General features: G+C 44.1%; 2 protein-coding genes across 2 annotated transcripts in view; one reads left to right on the top strand and one right to left on the bottom strand.

Moving 5' to 3' along the window:
* Positions 1–10180: 10180 nt before the first annotated feature.
* Positions 10181–12963, bottom strand: GPR27 (G protein-coupled receptor 27). Its single transcript, XM_047779185.1, has one exon. The coding sequence runs from the start codon at positions 12645–12647 to the stop codon at positions 11517–11519; it is 1131 nt and encodes a 376-aa protein (XP_047635141.1). The 5' UTR covers positions 12648–12963; the 3' UTR covers positions 10181–11516.
* Positions 12393–13110, top strand: part of EIF4E3 (eukaryotic translation initiation factor 4E family member 3) — a 69715-nt gene continuing 68997 nt past the window's right edge. Inside the window, exon 1 of the mRNA XM_047779213.1 lies at positions 12393–12485. The gene's annotated coding sequence lies outside the window, so the exon portion shown is untranslated. The remainder of the gene's footprint in view (positions 12486–13110) is intronic.

Below are 13110 nucleotides of genomic sequence, written 5' to 3'. Positions count from 1 at the left end.
AGCAAATGTATATGATGATGATGGCTCTCTGTTTAGATGTTGCCAAGGTCATTTGTCTGATCAGCCTGTTTAAACCTAAACATCTGCTTTTAAGATGTTATTTATGAAGTCCCAAGTTGGAGTTCGAAACGGAGGAGCAAAATATTTCAGGCTCAGAACATGCATATATGAATGAATGCTTACTCGTGTGCAAAAATTTAAAAGAAAATACCTGCTGCTGGAGTTCCCGTCGTGGCACAGTGGTTAACAAATCCTACTAGGAACCACGAGGTTGTGGGTTTGGTCCCTGGCCTAGCTCAATGGGTTAAGGATCCAGTGTTGCCATGAGCTGTGGTGTAGGTCACAGATGCAGCTCAGATCCAGATCCCGAGTTGCTGTGGCTCTGGTGTAGGCTGATAGCTACAGTTCCGATTAGACCCCTAGCCTGGGAACCTCCATATGCTGCAGGAGCGGCCCTAGAAAAGGCAAAAAGACAAAAAGACAAAAAAAAAAAAAAGAAGAAGAAGAAGAGAAAAAAAAAAGAAAATACCTGCTGCTCAAAGTAAGAGGTTTAGAGAAGAATATTGCTAATTATGGTACCATGATTGGGTCCTGGGGAGTTAACGGTCATCTGCAATCGTAGTCCTTTGGACAGCTGATGTTAATATTTTCTGTTAATTTTCCTGGATTTGGCTAGGGAGGGTGAGAGAAAAAAAATCCCTAAATGCAAGGCATGGCTGGTAGACTCCATTTGTCTTCCACAATTCCTTCTGTCATTTTCATATTCTCTCTTTCTCTCTTTCCTTCCCTCCCCTCCTCTCTCCTTTCTCCACCCCATCTCCTCTTTCATTTCTCCTCTCTTTCCATCTCTACCCCTGCCCATCCCCCAAGAGGTTTTAGCTGGGCATGTGGCCACTCATCCAGACATCTAGAAACTGCATTTACCAGCAGCCCTTAGCCAGGTATGACTAGATAACTAAGTTCTTAGCAATGGAACCTTTGCAGAAGTGATCTGCCTCACTTACTTAAGAGTAAATTACATTCCCCTTCCTCTCCAGGGGAATGCAGCAATGAATCTGGTTACTTTGGACCCAAGAGAGTGAAGGCACTTGGGGAGGAAAGCAGGGCTGACCTGCTAGCTGGGTTGCTAAATGACCTCCTGAAACAGTCATTCAGAAGCCCAGAGAAATGTCCTATGATAAACCACTATGGAAAAGAGTATTTTATAAAAGAGTGGAGGAGTTCCCGTTGTGGAACTGCAGAAATTAATCTGACTAGTATCCATGAGAATGCAGGTTTGATCCCTGGCCATGCTCAGCAGGTCGGGGATCTCAAGAGTTGCCACGAGCTGTGGTGTAGGTCGCAGATGTGGCTCAGATCCCGCATTGCTGTGGTTTTGGTGTAGGCCAGCAGCTGCAGCTCCAATTCAACCCCTAGTCTGGGAACTTCCATGTGCTGTAAGTATGGCCATGAAAATGGGGGAAAAAGTGTATATATAGATACACATATATATGGTTAGAAAATACACATATACATATGTATATGCATATATATATACACACATACACACACATATATGAATTACTTTGCTGTACAGCAGAAATTAGCACAACATTATAAATCAACTATACCTTAAAAAATTAAAAATTAAAAAAAAAGTCCGGTAAAACCATTAAGACACTCTGGCCATAGTGATTCGAGGTCTCCATTAAATGCTTCCACTTCTACCCTAATCGTTGCAAATGGAATCATTCTTTTCAAAAGTGCATCATTTTGTTCTACTCAGTATTTTGTTCCGTGATCTTGAAAACTTGGCTACTGTGTTCTTGTGTAGTGGTTGCCCTGCAGAAGGTGGAAACAACACCCACCCCCAAACTGGTTTGGATGTTAGGATTGATGCTGCTACACACACCGTAAGAATGTGACAAGATTAATTCGTCACATCATAGAATGGTCTGGTTAGAAGAAAGCAGGTACAAGTCAAAAGTGGCAACTGCGAGGCAGTTTGCTTGGTTTTAGTTTTGGTTTTTAAAAATTATTTATTCTAAAAAATTTTTATTACAGTACAGTTGGTTTAAAATGTTCCTTCAATTTCTGTTATACAGCAAAGTGACCCAGTCATATATATATATACATATATATACACACACACATACATATATACACACACACACACATATATATATATTCTTTTTTTTCACAACTATCTTCCATCATGCTCTAACCCAAGAGATTAGACATAGTTCCCTGTGCTGTACAGTAGAACCCTATTACTTACCTATTCTAAATGTAATAGTTTGTATCTACCACAAATTCCCCATCCATCTCACTCCCTCCCCACTGGAAAGCACAAGTCTGCTCGCCATGTCCATGATCTGTTTCTGTTTTGTAGATGGGATCATTTGTGCCTTTTTTTGAATTTCAGATATAAGTGATATCATATGGTATTTGTCTTTCTTTTTCTGATTTACTTCACTTAGGATGAGAATCTCTAGTTGCATCCATGTTGCTGCAAATGGCATTATTTTGTCCTTTTTATTTCATTGTATATATGTACCACATCTTCTTAATCCATTCATCTGTCGATGGACATTTATGTTGTTTCTATGTCTTGGCTATTGTGAATAGTGCTGCAGTGAACATAGCGGAGCATGTACCTTTTTGAATGAAAGTTTTGTCTGGATATATGCCCAGGAGTGGGATTGCCAGATCATATGGTCTGGTTTTAGTTTTTACTGTGGCCAGGAGGCAGGGCTGGGGTGAGAATACCTACCCACTGAGGCTTGCTAGCCCAGGTATAGGGCAAAAGGTAAAGAAGAGTTTGAGGGTAAAAAATAGTGTTCAAACATGCAAAATGGAATTTTTATCTTGATCACAATCCGGAAGGAATATCTTAATAAGAAACTGATAACTCAATGGAAGAAGCATTTTCAAATCAGAAATGGTTAAACTCACTTATATACTTTAGTAACAAGAGCATTCATATTCCAAACACTAAGAAAATGTATAAATGTATTTCTTGCTGCCACTGTTCCAAACTCAAATATATCATCTACTCAGCAAACACTAAGAAAATGTGTAAATGTATTTCTTGCTGCCACTGTTCCAAACTCAAGTATATCATCTACTCAGGAATTAACAAGTTTTAGAGAAAGGAGTTCCTGTTTTGGCTCAGCAGTAATGAACACAGCTAGGAACCATGAGGATGCAAGTTAGATCCCTAGCCCTGTTCAGTGCATTAAGGATCCAGCATTGCCCTGAGCTATGGTGTAGGTCACAGACTCGGCTCAGATCCGGCATTGCTGTGACTGTGGTGTAGGCCAGCAGCTGTAGCTCCGATTCGACCCCTAGCCCAGGAACTTCCACATGCCACAGGTGTGGCCCTAAAAAGACAAAAAAAAAAAAGTATTTTAGAGACAGAGAAACTCACTGGGGCTCATTGTATCAGAACATTTTCTTATGATGTTTAAATAAATTTTAATCTCATTGGCAGATGCTAAAAAAAAGAATAAACTTCGAATGACACACTTGAAGGGAACAAAGCTGTTTTTCCTACTAGCAAAAGGTAAAGTAATATGCCATTAACAGAAGACAAATCGTACCTTTGTGTAATTGTGCTCCTGTCAATAGAGGCAGATATTAAATATATATCTAAAGGTGTTTAATTCTAATATCTTTATAAAACTTATAAAGTAACTTACAAATTAAAAAAAATCTTTTGTCAGACCACATGTCACCCTATTTATAAAAGATTAGAACAGTTATGCAAATCAAATTCTAGAAATAGCTCTGGGTATCCCATAATTCCTCAAGATAGATATGCAAATTAAACTGATCATGACTGTGGGTTAAAAGAACCACACACTGTACAGTTATACTCTTTAGTATATTACTCTGTGGAATGAATATCTGTTACTGGGCTTGTTTCCTGTTTGTTCTCCCTTTTTTTTCTTCTACTTAGCACATTGCAATGCAAGTTGGTCAAGACTAGAGAACTATATGAGGAAAATACATGGGGGAATAAAAGCAAAAAAAAAAATGTTAAGTGAAAAAGACGGAAAATTTTCATCTCATGTATTTTAGATTTTATGATCTCTGGAGAATACTGTAATAAGGCATGTATTGTCAGCATTGAAACTGTAATAATTTTTCAAAGCCTTTCAAAATTGTAGCACCTCTGTATATCTTTAAGAAAATGAAACCGGAGTTCCCGTCGTGGCGCAGTGGTTGACGAATCTGACTAGGAACCATGAGGTTGCGGGTTCGGTCCCTGCCCTTGCTCAGTGGGTTAACGATCTGGCGTTGCCGTGAGCTGTGGTGTAGGTTGCAGACGCGGCTCGGATCCTGCGTTGCTGTGGCTCTGGCGTAGGCCGGTGGCTACAGCTCCGATTGGACCCCTAGCCTGGGAACCTCCATATGCCGCGGGAGCGGCCCAAGAAATAGCAACAACAACAAAAAAGACAAAAAAAAAAAAGAAAGAAAAGAAAATGAAACCATTTTTTGCACCCTCTAGGTTCCAACAAAGTTCTAACCAGAACACAGCATGCACTTCGCAGATATCGCATCCTGGCAGAAAATAAGATTTCCATCCTAGAAAACTACGCAGTCTGGCATAATTCAGGTAATATAAATGTATCGGGTGATATTTTTAAATATATGCTTTTCTCTGAGTTTACATGCTCTCCACCTAGAGTAGGCTGGCCACTTAAAACTTAATTTATAAATGACTAAATTATTCCTCCTGGAAGCCAAGTGGTAACAGCTTTAATTTACCTGTTTCCTTAATGTTACTGAGAAATAAGAGTTGCATTCATGCGTTGACGTTGCAACTTAAGACATTTGTGCCTGTTTTCTCTGTGCAATTTGAAGTGACTTTGAGTCTTCAGGCTTTCAGATATACATTCAAGCAGTTTACTTATCTTAAATGCCTGCCAGGATACAGGGTGTGTTGACTACCTACTAAAACTTTTCTTCTCCTTTTCTTCAGAGAAAAAGCACAAAAATACCCTTTTCTGTGTCTAAGCCTACTACTCCATTTCCTTTGAGAGGAGAAAGGAGTGGTCTTCTGGAGGGCTACCTGTTTGATTTCTTTCCATTTCTGACATTTGTAATCTAATTTGCTGGTTCTCCCTGCAGAAAGCTTTTGTGTAACAAACTTTCTCCATTAAAATGACCACATCCCTTACTGGCACTAGAGCATTCACATAGAATTGGAACAGAAAACTTTGAAGAGAGAATTGCATTGTTTTATTTCCCTTAGAAAAATTCATTTTGAAAACAGACCCCAGAGTGGGGAGAATGTGGGAGTCAGAAAGATGCAGAAGATGGGAGTTCCCATCATGGCTCAGTGGAAATGAATCTGACTAGCATCCATGAGGGCGAAGTTTCGATTCCTGGCCTCGATCAGTGGGTTAAGGATCTGACGTTGCCGTGAGCTGTGGTGTAGGTAGCAGACAGGCTTGGATCTGGCCTTGCTGTGGCTGTGGTGTAGGCTGGCAGCTGCAGTTCCGATTTGACCCCTAGCCTGGGAAACTCCATATGCCTCTAATGTGGCCCTAAAAAGGAAAAACAAACAAAACAACAAAAAAGAGGCAGAAGATGGAAACTGAACAATTTTACTTCCATCTTCTGTTTTTTCCTGTTTCCCTCAGTTAAGGGATCAGAGATAGACTGCTGGGGGCCCTTTCCAGGCAATCTACTATGAGGTCTGTTCTCCTTGTTGTTTTTCTTTTTTTAATTTAATTTTATTAATTTTTTTTAGTTTTTTTTTTTTTTTTTTTTAATTGGGACCTTCTGGGGGACACACCTGTGGCATATGGAAGTTCCCAGGCTAGGGATCCAGTTAGAGCTGCAGCTGAGGCCTACACTGCAGCTTATGGCAATGCTGGATCCTTAAGCCATTGAAAGAGGCCAGGGAATGAAAACACATCCTCATGGATACTAGTTGGGTTCTCAATATGCTGAGCCACAAGAGGAACTCCTGTTTTCCTTGTTATTCCAGGCTCTTTTTCTGAATCTCCCTTCTGGCATACATATATCATGTTCTACCTTGATTTCTGGTCTGGGGCATATTTACCAGGTTTCTCCAATTAGCTTTCAAACTCATTAGCTAGAGAGCTCAACCTTTCTTGTCCTCATGTTCTCCTGTACTGCCCAACAGAGAAACTGGTTTCTTATTTGCTTAAAATTCCTATGGATTTGATAGATTAATTCATGTGGTTTTCCAGATTCCTGTAGTAAATTTAGTCTATCAAAAGCTTGAAAATATACTGATCATGATAACAGTTTTTTTAATTGCTATTAAATAGAATTGACCTTATAAAAGCATTTTTTAATATTCTAGATTTTATTTCAATCTAAGAAATCAAGTCAAATCTATTTTATATTTTTTTCCAGAGCCAGGTTAATCTAACAATTAACAGCCAGCTAAATAATCTGATAGTTAGAAAAAGTAAATTAAATAGGTTTGATTTTTAAAAATTTGTCAGTATAGTTCTAGGATAGTTCTAGGATATCAGGCAAGGGAGTAGAGAGGATGGAGTCATTCTAAGTATTGTTGGTTAATTGTTTAAAATAGTAGTCATTATGAATATTAATGTTTGAAGTAATAGTTATTATTTCAAGTCAAGAAATCTAAAATTTAGAGATATGAGTTTGCTTGCTTGAGTAAGCACCTTAACAGTGTTAAAAAAAAAAAGATGCCTCCTCTTTCTGTCTTTCTGGTCCACTATTTTCATAATGTTGGCAGTATCTCTTCTCATGGTTGCAAAACAGCTGCTGTGGCTCCAAGCATCACATCATCATCAAAGACATCCCCAAAAGAAGGAAAAGGGAGGGCAAGAGGGCTCTGTTCATGGGTTGAGTTAGACCCCAAAATTTTGCCCATGTTGGAGAAAAAGCATAAAGAATCCCTGGACTCTGATCAAGTTTGTTTTTAATTCTATGTACTCTGGAAACAGTAGTAAACAGTGCGAGGATATTGATATGGGTCTACAATGTGGATGGTTGGAGACAGTTTCCAATGACCTGTTTTGTCCCTCACAATGGGGGCCCTGAAGTTCAGTGGTCTTAGAAGGTCACACGGAGTCACACATCTGTCTGGCAAATAGAAAACAGTATTTTGGGTCTAGTACATTTTATGACTCCAGCCATCTCAATTCACCTCAATTTCAAGACAGCTTGAATGACAGTAAGCCTGCTACTCAGCCTGCCATGGCACTCAGATTTAATGACTGAGTTTGGAGACTTGAAAATTTTGCAGGACCTGCCCTGGGACAATCTCCCTCTCTCCGTAGAGCTTAGTTCACCCTTTATGTCTAAGAAGTCACCCCTTAAGTTTGAAAGTTTAACAGCAGTTAGGTTGGGAAAAGAGTGAGGAGGGACTTTGGACACGAGGAACAATACATGCAAAAGGCATGTTGGTATGATCTGTTCAGGGCACCGCCAGTGACTCAGAGTGGCTGAAGCCTGAAAAGAGAGTGTGAGGAGGTGAGACTGGAGAGGGAGCCACAAAGCCAGGCGTGCATCAGGCTTCATGAAGGTAAACACAACGCACCATGAGAGCCCAGAGGAGGGGTGATTGGGCCAAGAAGGCCTTCCAAACATCTTGGATCTGAGTCCAGCACAAACCTGATGTTCAGCCAAGAGCCAGAGGTATGGTCATACAGGTTAGTTATGCTTGTACCATCCTAATTATTAAGTATTGTAAATCCTACCTTAGCAGAGGATTTAATGAGAGCTTCCCAGGGAGAGAAAGGGGAGTGAGGTGGGCTTTCCAGGGAGAGCTTATTCAGAGGTAACCAGAGAAGGGAGAGATGGAAATACACGAAGAAGATGAGGCCAGGGTAGTGATGGGGCTGGACCATGAAAGTCCTTCTGTGGCAGACCAGAAATCTGTACTTGAGCCTGTGGGTCATAAAGGGGTAGAACCAATGCTGCCAACCCAATGATCCATCCAGACTCGGCCCCAGGACCCAGGACCCTGTGACCTCTTAGGGGCAGGGCATTTGAAAATGTAGATGGCTGATGGTGATGCCCAATGTTTGTAGAAATAATTGTGTCATGTTTTATGTCTTTAAAAGAGAGAGAGAGAGAAAGGAACAAAATGGGAAGGAAAGGAAGAAAATAAAGGGAGGGAGGGAAGGAGGAAAAGAAGGAATAAGAAAGCAAGGCTGGAAAGAAAGAAAAGAGGGAGGAAAGAAGGGAGAAAAGGAAAGGTAGAAATAAATATGGCAACAATGATAAGATTTGGCAAGTTTGAATGGTGGATAATGGAGGTTATAATTTATCATTATGGTTATCAGTTTATTTGCTTCATTTTACTCGAGATCTTTCATTTTTTAAAAAATGAACATGGTCAGGTAGAAACCTAAGTAGATATGTCCTTATGCAAAGTGATTTCATATATGGTATCAAAAGACCTAAAAATACTCATTTTTGACCTGCAGGACATGCAGACAAAAATTTATAGACAAGCAACCTCTTTTCTTTTGCTTCAAGTATATACATAACACATTGATTTCACTGGGGGAGGACAGGGGTGAGGTTATGTTAAATTAATTTTTCAAATAAATAAAATTGAGTTTCCCCCACACACACCTGTGGCATCTGGAAGTTGTCCAGCCAGGGACTGAAATCCTAGCTGCAGCTGTGACCCATGATGAAGCTGCTGCAATGCCAGATCCTTAACCCACTGGCACTGCACTGTGCAGGGGATTCAACTGTAGTTGGATTCTTGACCCACTGCACCATAGCCGGAGCTCCAAAATGAATGATTTTAATGGTGGTCTTCCCCAAATACATTGTACCTGTCCTGGTACAATGAGTTTTCTGAAAGACAACTAAACTTTTCTTGATGATTTTTTATTAACAATCAAAGTTCAGGTTAAAAAATTCAGTGATGAAAATAGCTGTTGAGGTGTGAGGGGACTTTTGTTCCTAAACAGTATTTCCTTGGATGGTTAGTTTCTCTGCCTCTCTTGTTCTTCTTTCTTTTCCCTTTACAGTTGGCTGTCATTTCTCATTACTGACTTCTCCTTAGAAATCCCCCATCCAGTGAGAACAAAGCAAAACAAAACCAGATCACCAAGTTTGTACACATGGTGTCTAAGTAAATAATGTTCAAACATAGGTTTGAGGTATGCCTCCAACTTATCAGAATCTCGTTAAAATGCTCTTTCCTGGGCCCCACTGCAACTCCTTCTAATTTCCCTTTTTCTTTTTGGTTATGCCTGAAGCGGGTACTTTGCAGGCCAGGGGCTGAACCTTTGCTATAGCAGTGACAACTCAGGATCTTTAACCTGCTGTACCACCAGGGAAGTCACTCGATCCCTTCTAATAATAATCTCTGCAGGTACTTAAGGCAGTTATTATTATGAATGTTAGAATTCGAGAATCACTGGCTTATGGATTCTCCTATAAAAAATATCCATGAGCTTAAGGCTATATATAGTTGGAGATTGAGCTACTGCCTAAGGCTGGGGTCACACAGGAGTTAGCCTTGACAGCTTGGTTTCCGTGCCAGGAGAGGTACTAAAAATTCTTACATCACACGGGCTTAGCAAGTTCTATTTTCTGAACTTGGACCACTTGGGTCGGGGGGTGTAGATGAGGAGAGACACTTCCTGGGCTTCTACGTCTTTAGGTTAGCTGAGATTTTTGATGAGTGGCCACTGAATAATGAACATCTGGTCTTGTGACCTGGGGAGAAATTAGCTAATATTTACTCATATTTTCCAAATGCGAGACTGTCTCCATAGACCGATTGACTTTTACAGACAAAATAAAATAATGCTGACCATTCACCTGAGATAAATGGGCCATACCCTCTTACTATGACTTACCCATCTTGGACTGAATATTTAATAGTTTAGATTATGCTCAACTGAAATAAATGTCAATATATTTACTGCACTCATTTTTAATTATTTTATCAGAATGATTACTTTGCTTGAACTCATTTTATATGTTTATAGAAAACAGTTTTAAGGCAGTATATATATCTACTGCTTCTTCTTTTTAAAGATAAGAGTTGCAGATTTTTATACTGTTTTAGGTTACCAAGCTTCCAAGTGTCTTGAAATTCCGATGGCCACCTAGACAGCATGCACTAAGAGGATAACAGAACATCAGTATCTTACTTAGATGTATATTACTACCTGTCATGGCCTCAAACAACAACAGCAACAAAAAGCCACTCCAGAATGAAAATACTGGTATATTTATATAATGCAAAGAGAAATACAGATATAAATCCTCAAAACGGAAGATACATTAATAAAAATGTAGCATTATAAGCCAAAAAATATTATACAGTACTTGCAGAATTTAGTCTTTCAATTTAAGATGACACTGTGTCTAACAAAGAAACATTATTTAAAATTATAATTCTCATTATTAACTTAAACATCAGTAGAACAGCACAGCTTAACCTAACAAACATTTTAAGGAAATGCTTTGTCTCAAAGTAGAGTATTATTATATTCCATCCATTTATACCATGAACAAAAGAAGAACAATTGTCAAAGTGGAAATTAGCTTCATACAACAGAATAAAACTGGGCTCCTCAAAGCACAAGCTGTTTCCACCAAATTATTTTACTTTTTATTGGCAAAAAAAATACCTAAATAACTTTTGATTTAGTACTCCGCTTGTCTCAGAGCCCTCCCATCTTCGAACCACAATCAGTACACACAAAAACATGCAATACTGTATGTTCTCCAACACCATTACTAACCAAGACACTTTTTACTCTTTTGAAAGTTACAATTTTACAGAAATGTTTCCACTCAAGATTGGTATAATACAAAGAGCAATTGTCTGCTGATGGGCTGTTTCTAGTGGTATAAAGCAAGGTAGGAAACATCTGACTTGCATTACTTGTTACCAACTACAAACCACTGCCTTGCTACTCACTCCCATTTTCTGCTTTCAATTCAGAATCAATACTGCACAAAGTTCTCAACGCCTTCAAAGAACCAGAGCAGTCCCCACGACCCCAAGGCCGGCAATTCAGAGGGAACTTGAGACAACTTTCCCTCCTTCTCCTGCTTCCAACAGAAGACCCTCAAGAAATGAGACTTGTGAAGCCCCCCTGGTTTCCTCTACTTCACTGCAAAAAGGTAATGCCACTTGAGGTTGTCAAAAATAGCTTCTGTAGAAAACTGGCCATGGCCTTTAGGAAAGGTTGCATGAAGAAATTTAGTTTAGCCTTTATTTAATTTAAAAAAAAAAAAAAAAGGAGTAACATATGGAATAAAAGACATCAGTACCAGTACAAAGACTCCAGGGTCTCTACTGTCAGAATGAAAATATATTTAGGAGGACGAACGTGGAGAGCTGGGGTGGGGCTGAAACTTCGAAACCACCGCCCCCTCTCAAGGAGTCTGTACAATCCAAGTAAGTGACGAGCCACTTCTCAAAGGCGTTTTGAAGGCAGCTTAGAAAATTAAACGGGGCGCAGAAGGGGGGAGAAACGACGTCACTGTCCAAGCCAAAGGGAAAGGCTGCGTTGGGGTGCAGGTGGCAGGAGGTCCCCTTACAAACCGATGCCTTTCAAGTCGCAGGGGAGGGTGGCCTGGGTGGCCTGGGGACTCTGGCAGCAAGGGAACTGGGCCCGGAAGCAGTCCCTGAGCTCCCTGTTGAAGAGGAAGCACACGACGGGGTTGATGCCGGCCTGTGCAAAGGTCAGCCACACGGAGGCCGTCAGGTAGGCCTGGGGGACAGCGCCGGGCCGCACCAGGACCCGCAGGTAACTGGCCACGACATAGGGCCCCCAGAGGAGCAGGAAGAGCAGAGTGACGGCGTAGAACATCTTGCACAGCCTCTTCTCCGTCTTGAACTCCTCGAGCACGAGGAGGCGGCGTGCGCCGCGGCCGGGCCCGGCAGGCCGGATGCCCACGAGCGCGGGCGGCGTGGGCCCGCGGCCGAAGCCAGCCGTCCAGTTGGCGGCCGCCTGGCCTGTGGCGCCAGGGCCGTGGAAGGTCCAGTCATGGCTGACGGCCGGCACGAGGCGCGCGGGCCGCATCTTGCGGCGGTCGTGGATGAAAAAGAGCAGACGGAGGTAGACGAGGTGCGTGGCGCCCACCACCACGGCCAGCAGCAGCAGGAAGCCGAGCGCGCCGGGGGCGCCGTCGGGCCGCTGCTCCAGGGCGCACGGCGCGTCCTCGTCCTCGCCGCCGCCGCCGCCGTCCAGCACCGGCGGGAAGGCCGCGGCCAGTGCCAGCGCCCAGGCGGCGCACACCAGCATGGCGGCGCACGGCCAGCCGGCCAGGCGCTCGGCGTAGAAGCGGTGGTGCGCGATGGCCAGGTAGCGGGTGACGCCCACGCCGAGCAGCAAGAAGGCGGCGTGGAAGCAGAAGAGCGCGGCCAGGAAGGCGAGCAGCTTGCAGCCGAGCGCGCCCGGCGGCGCCCCCGCGGCGGCCGCGGCCCGCCGCGCCGCCAGCATGACGGCCGGGAGGCAGGCGAGTGCGCGCAGCCCGTCGGCCAGGCACAGGTCAAGCAGCAGGTAGTATGGGGCGCGGTGCAGGCTGCGCTCCCGAACGATGAGCAGCGCAAAGAGCACGTTGCCCGCCAGGCTCACGCACAGCAGCAGGCTGAGCGTGGCCAGCTTGAGGCCCAGGGCGGCCGCCTCGCCTCCGCCGCCGCCCGGCTCGCTCACGTTCGCCATCGCGGCCTCCCAGGGCCAGGCTGCGCTCCGCTCCGGGGCCGCCCTTGGCCTCGCCGCTCCGCAGGCCTGGCTCCCCGCCGGGGCTCCACCAACCACGCGGGTCCCAGGCGAGCTCCCGGGCCGGCGGGGCTCAGCCCGCGCCCGGCTGGCCCCTCCTCGGCTCCCCGAGCTGCCGCCGCGCCGCCGCCATCTCAGGAATGGTGCACGCGGGAGGCGACGGCCACTCCCTGCGCCTCGGGCGCCGCGGGCTTCACTGCGGACCGGGCCGCGCCGCCGCCCGCAGCTCCCTGCATCCTCCTCCTCTTCCTCCTCCGCTGCCGCCGCCGCTGCCGCCGCGCCTCTGGGCTCTGCCCCCCGCCGGGCCCGCCGCTGCCGCTGCTGCAGCCACCGCCGCCGCCGCCGCCGCCGCCGCCGCCGCCGCCGCCGCGGAGCCCCCTCCCCTCCGCCGGAGCGCGCCGCGTGG

This window comes from Phacochoerus africanus, chromosome 1 (assembly GCF_016906955.1).
Source record: "Phacochoerus africanus isolate WHEZ1 chromosome 1, ROS_Pafr_v1, whole genome shotgun sequence".
Taxonomy (NCBI): Eukaryota; Metazoa; Chordata; class Mammalia; order Artiodactyla; family Suidae; genus Phacochoerus; species Phacochoerus africanus.
This window is presented reverse-complemented; position numbering and strand designations above follow the sequence as displayed.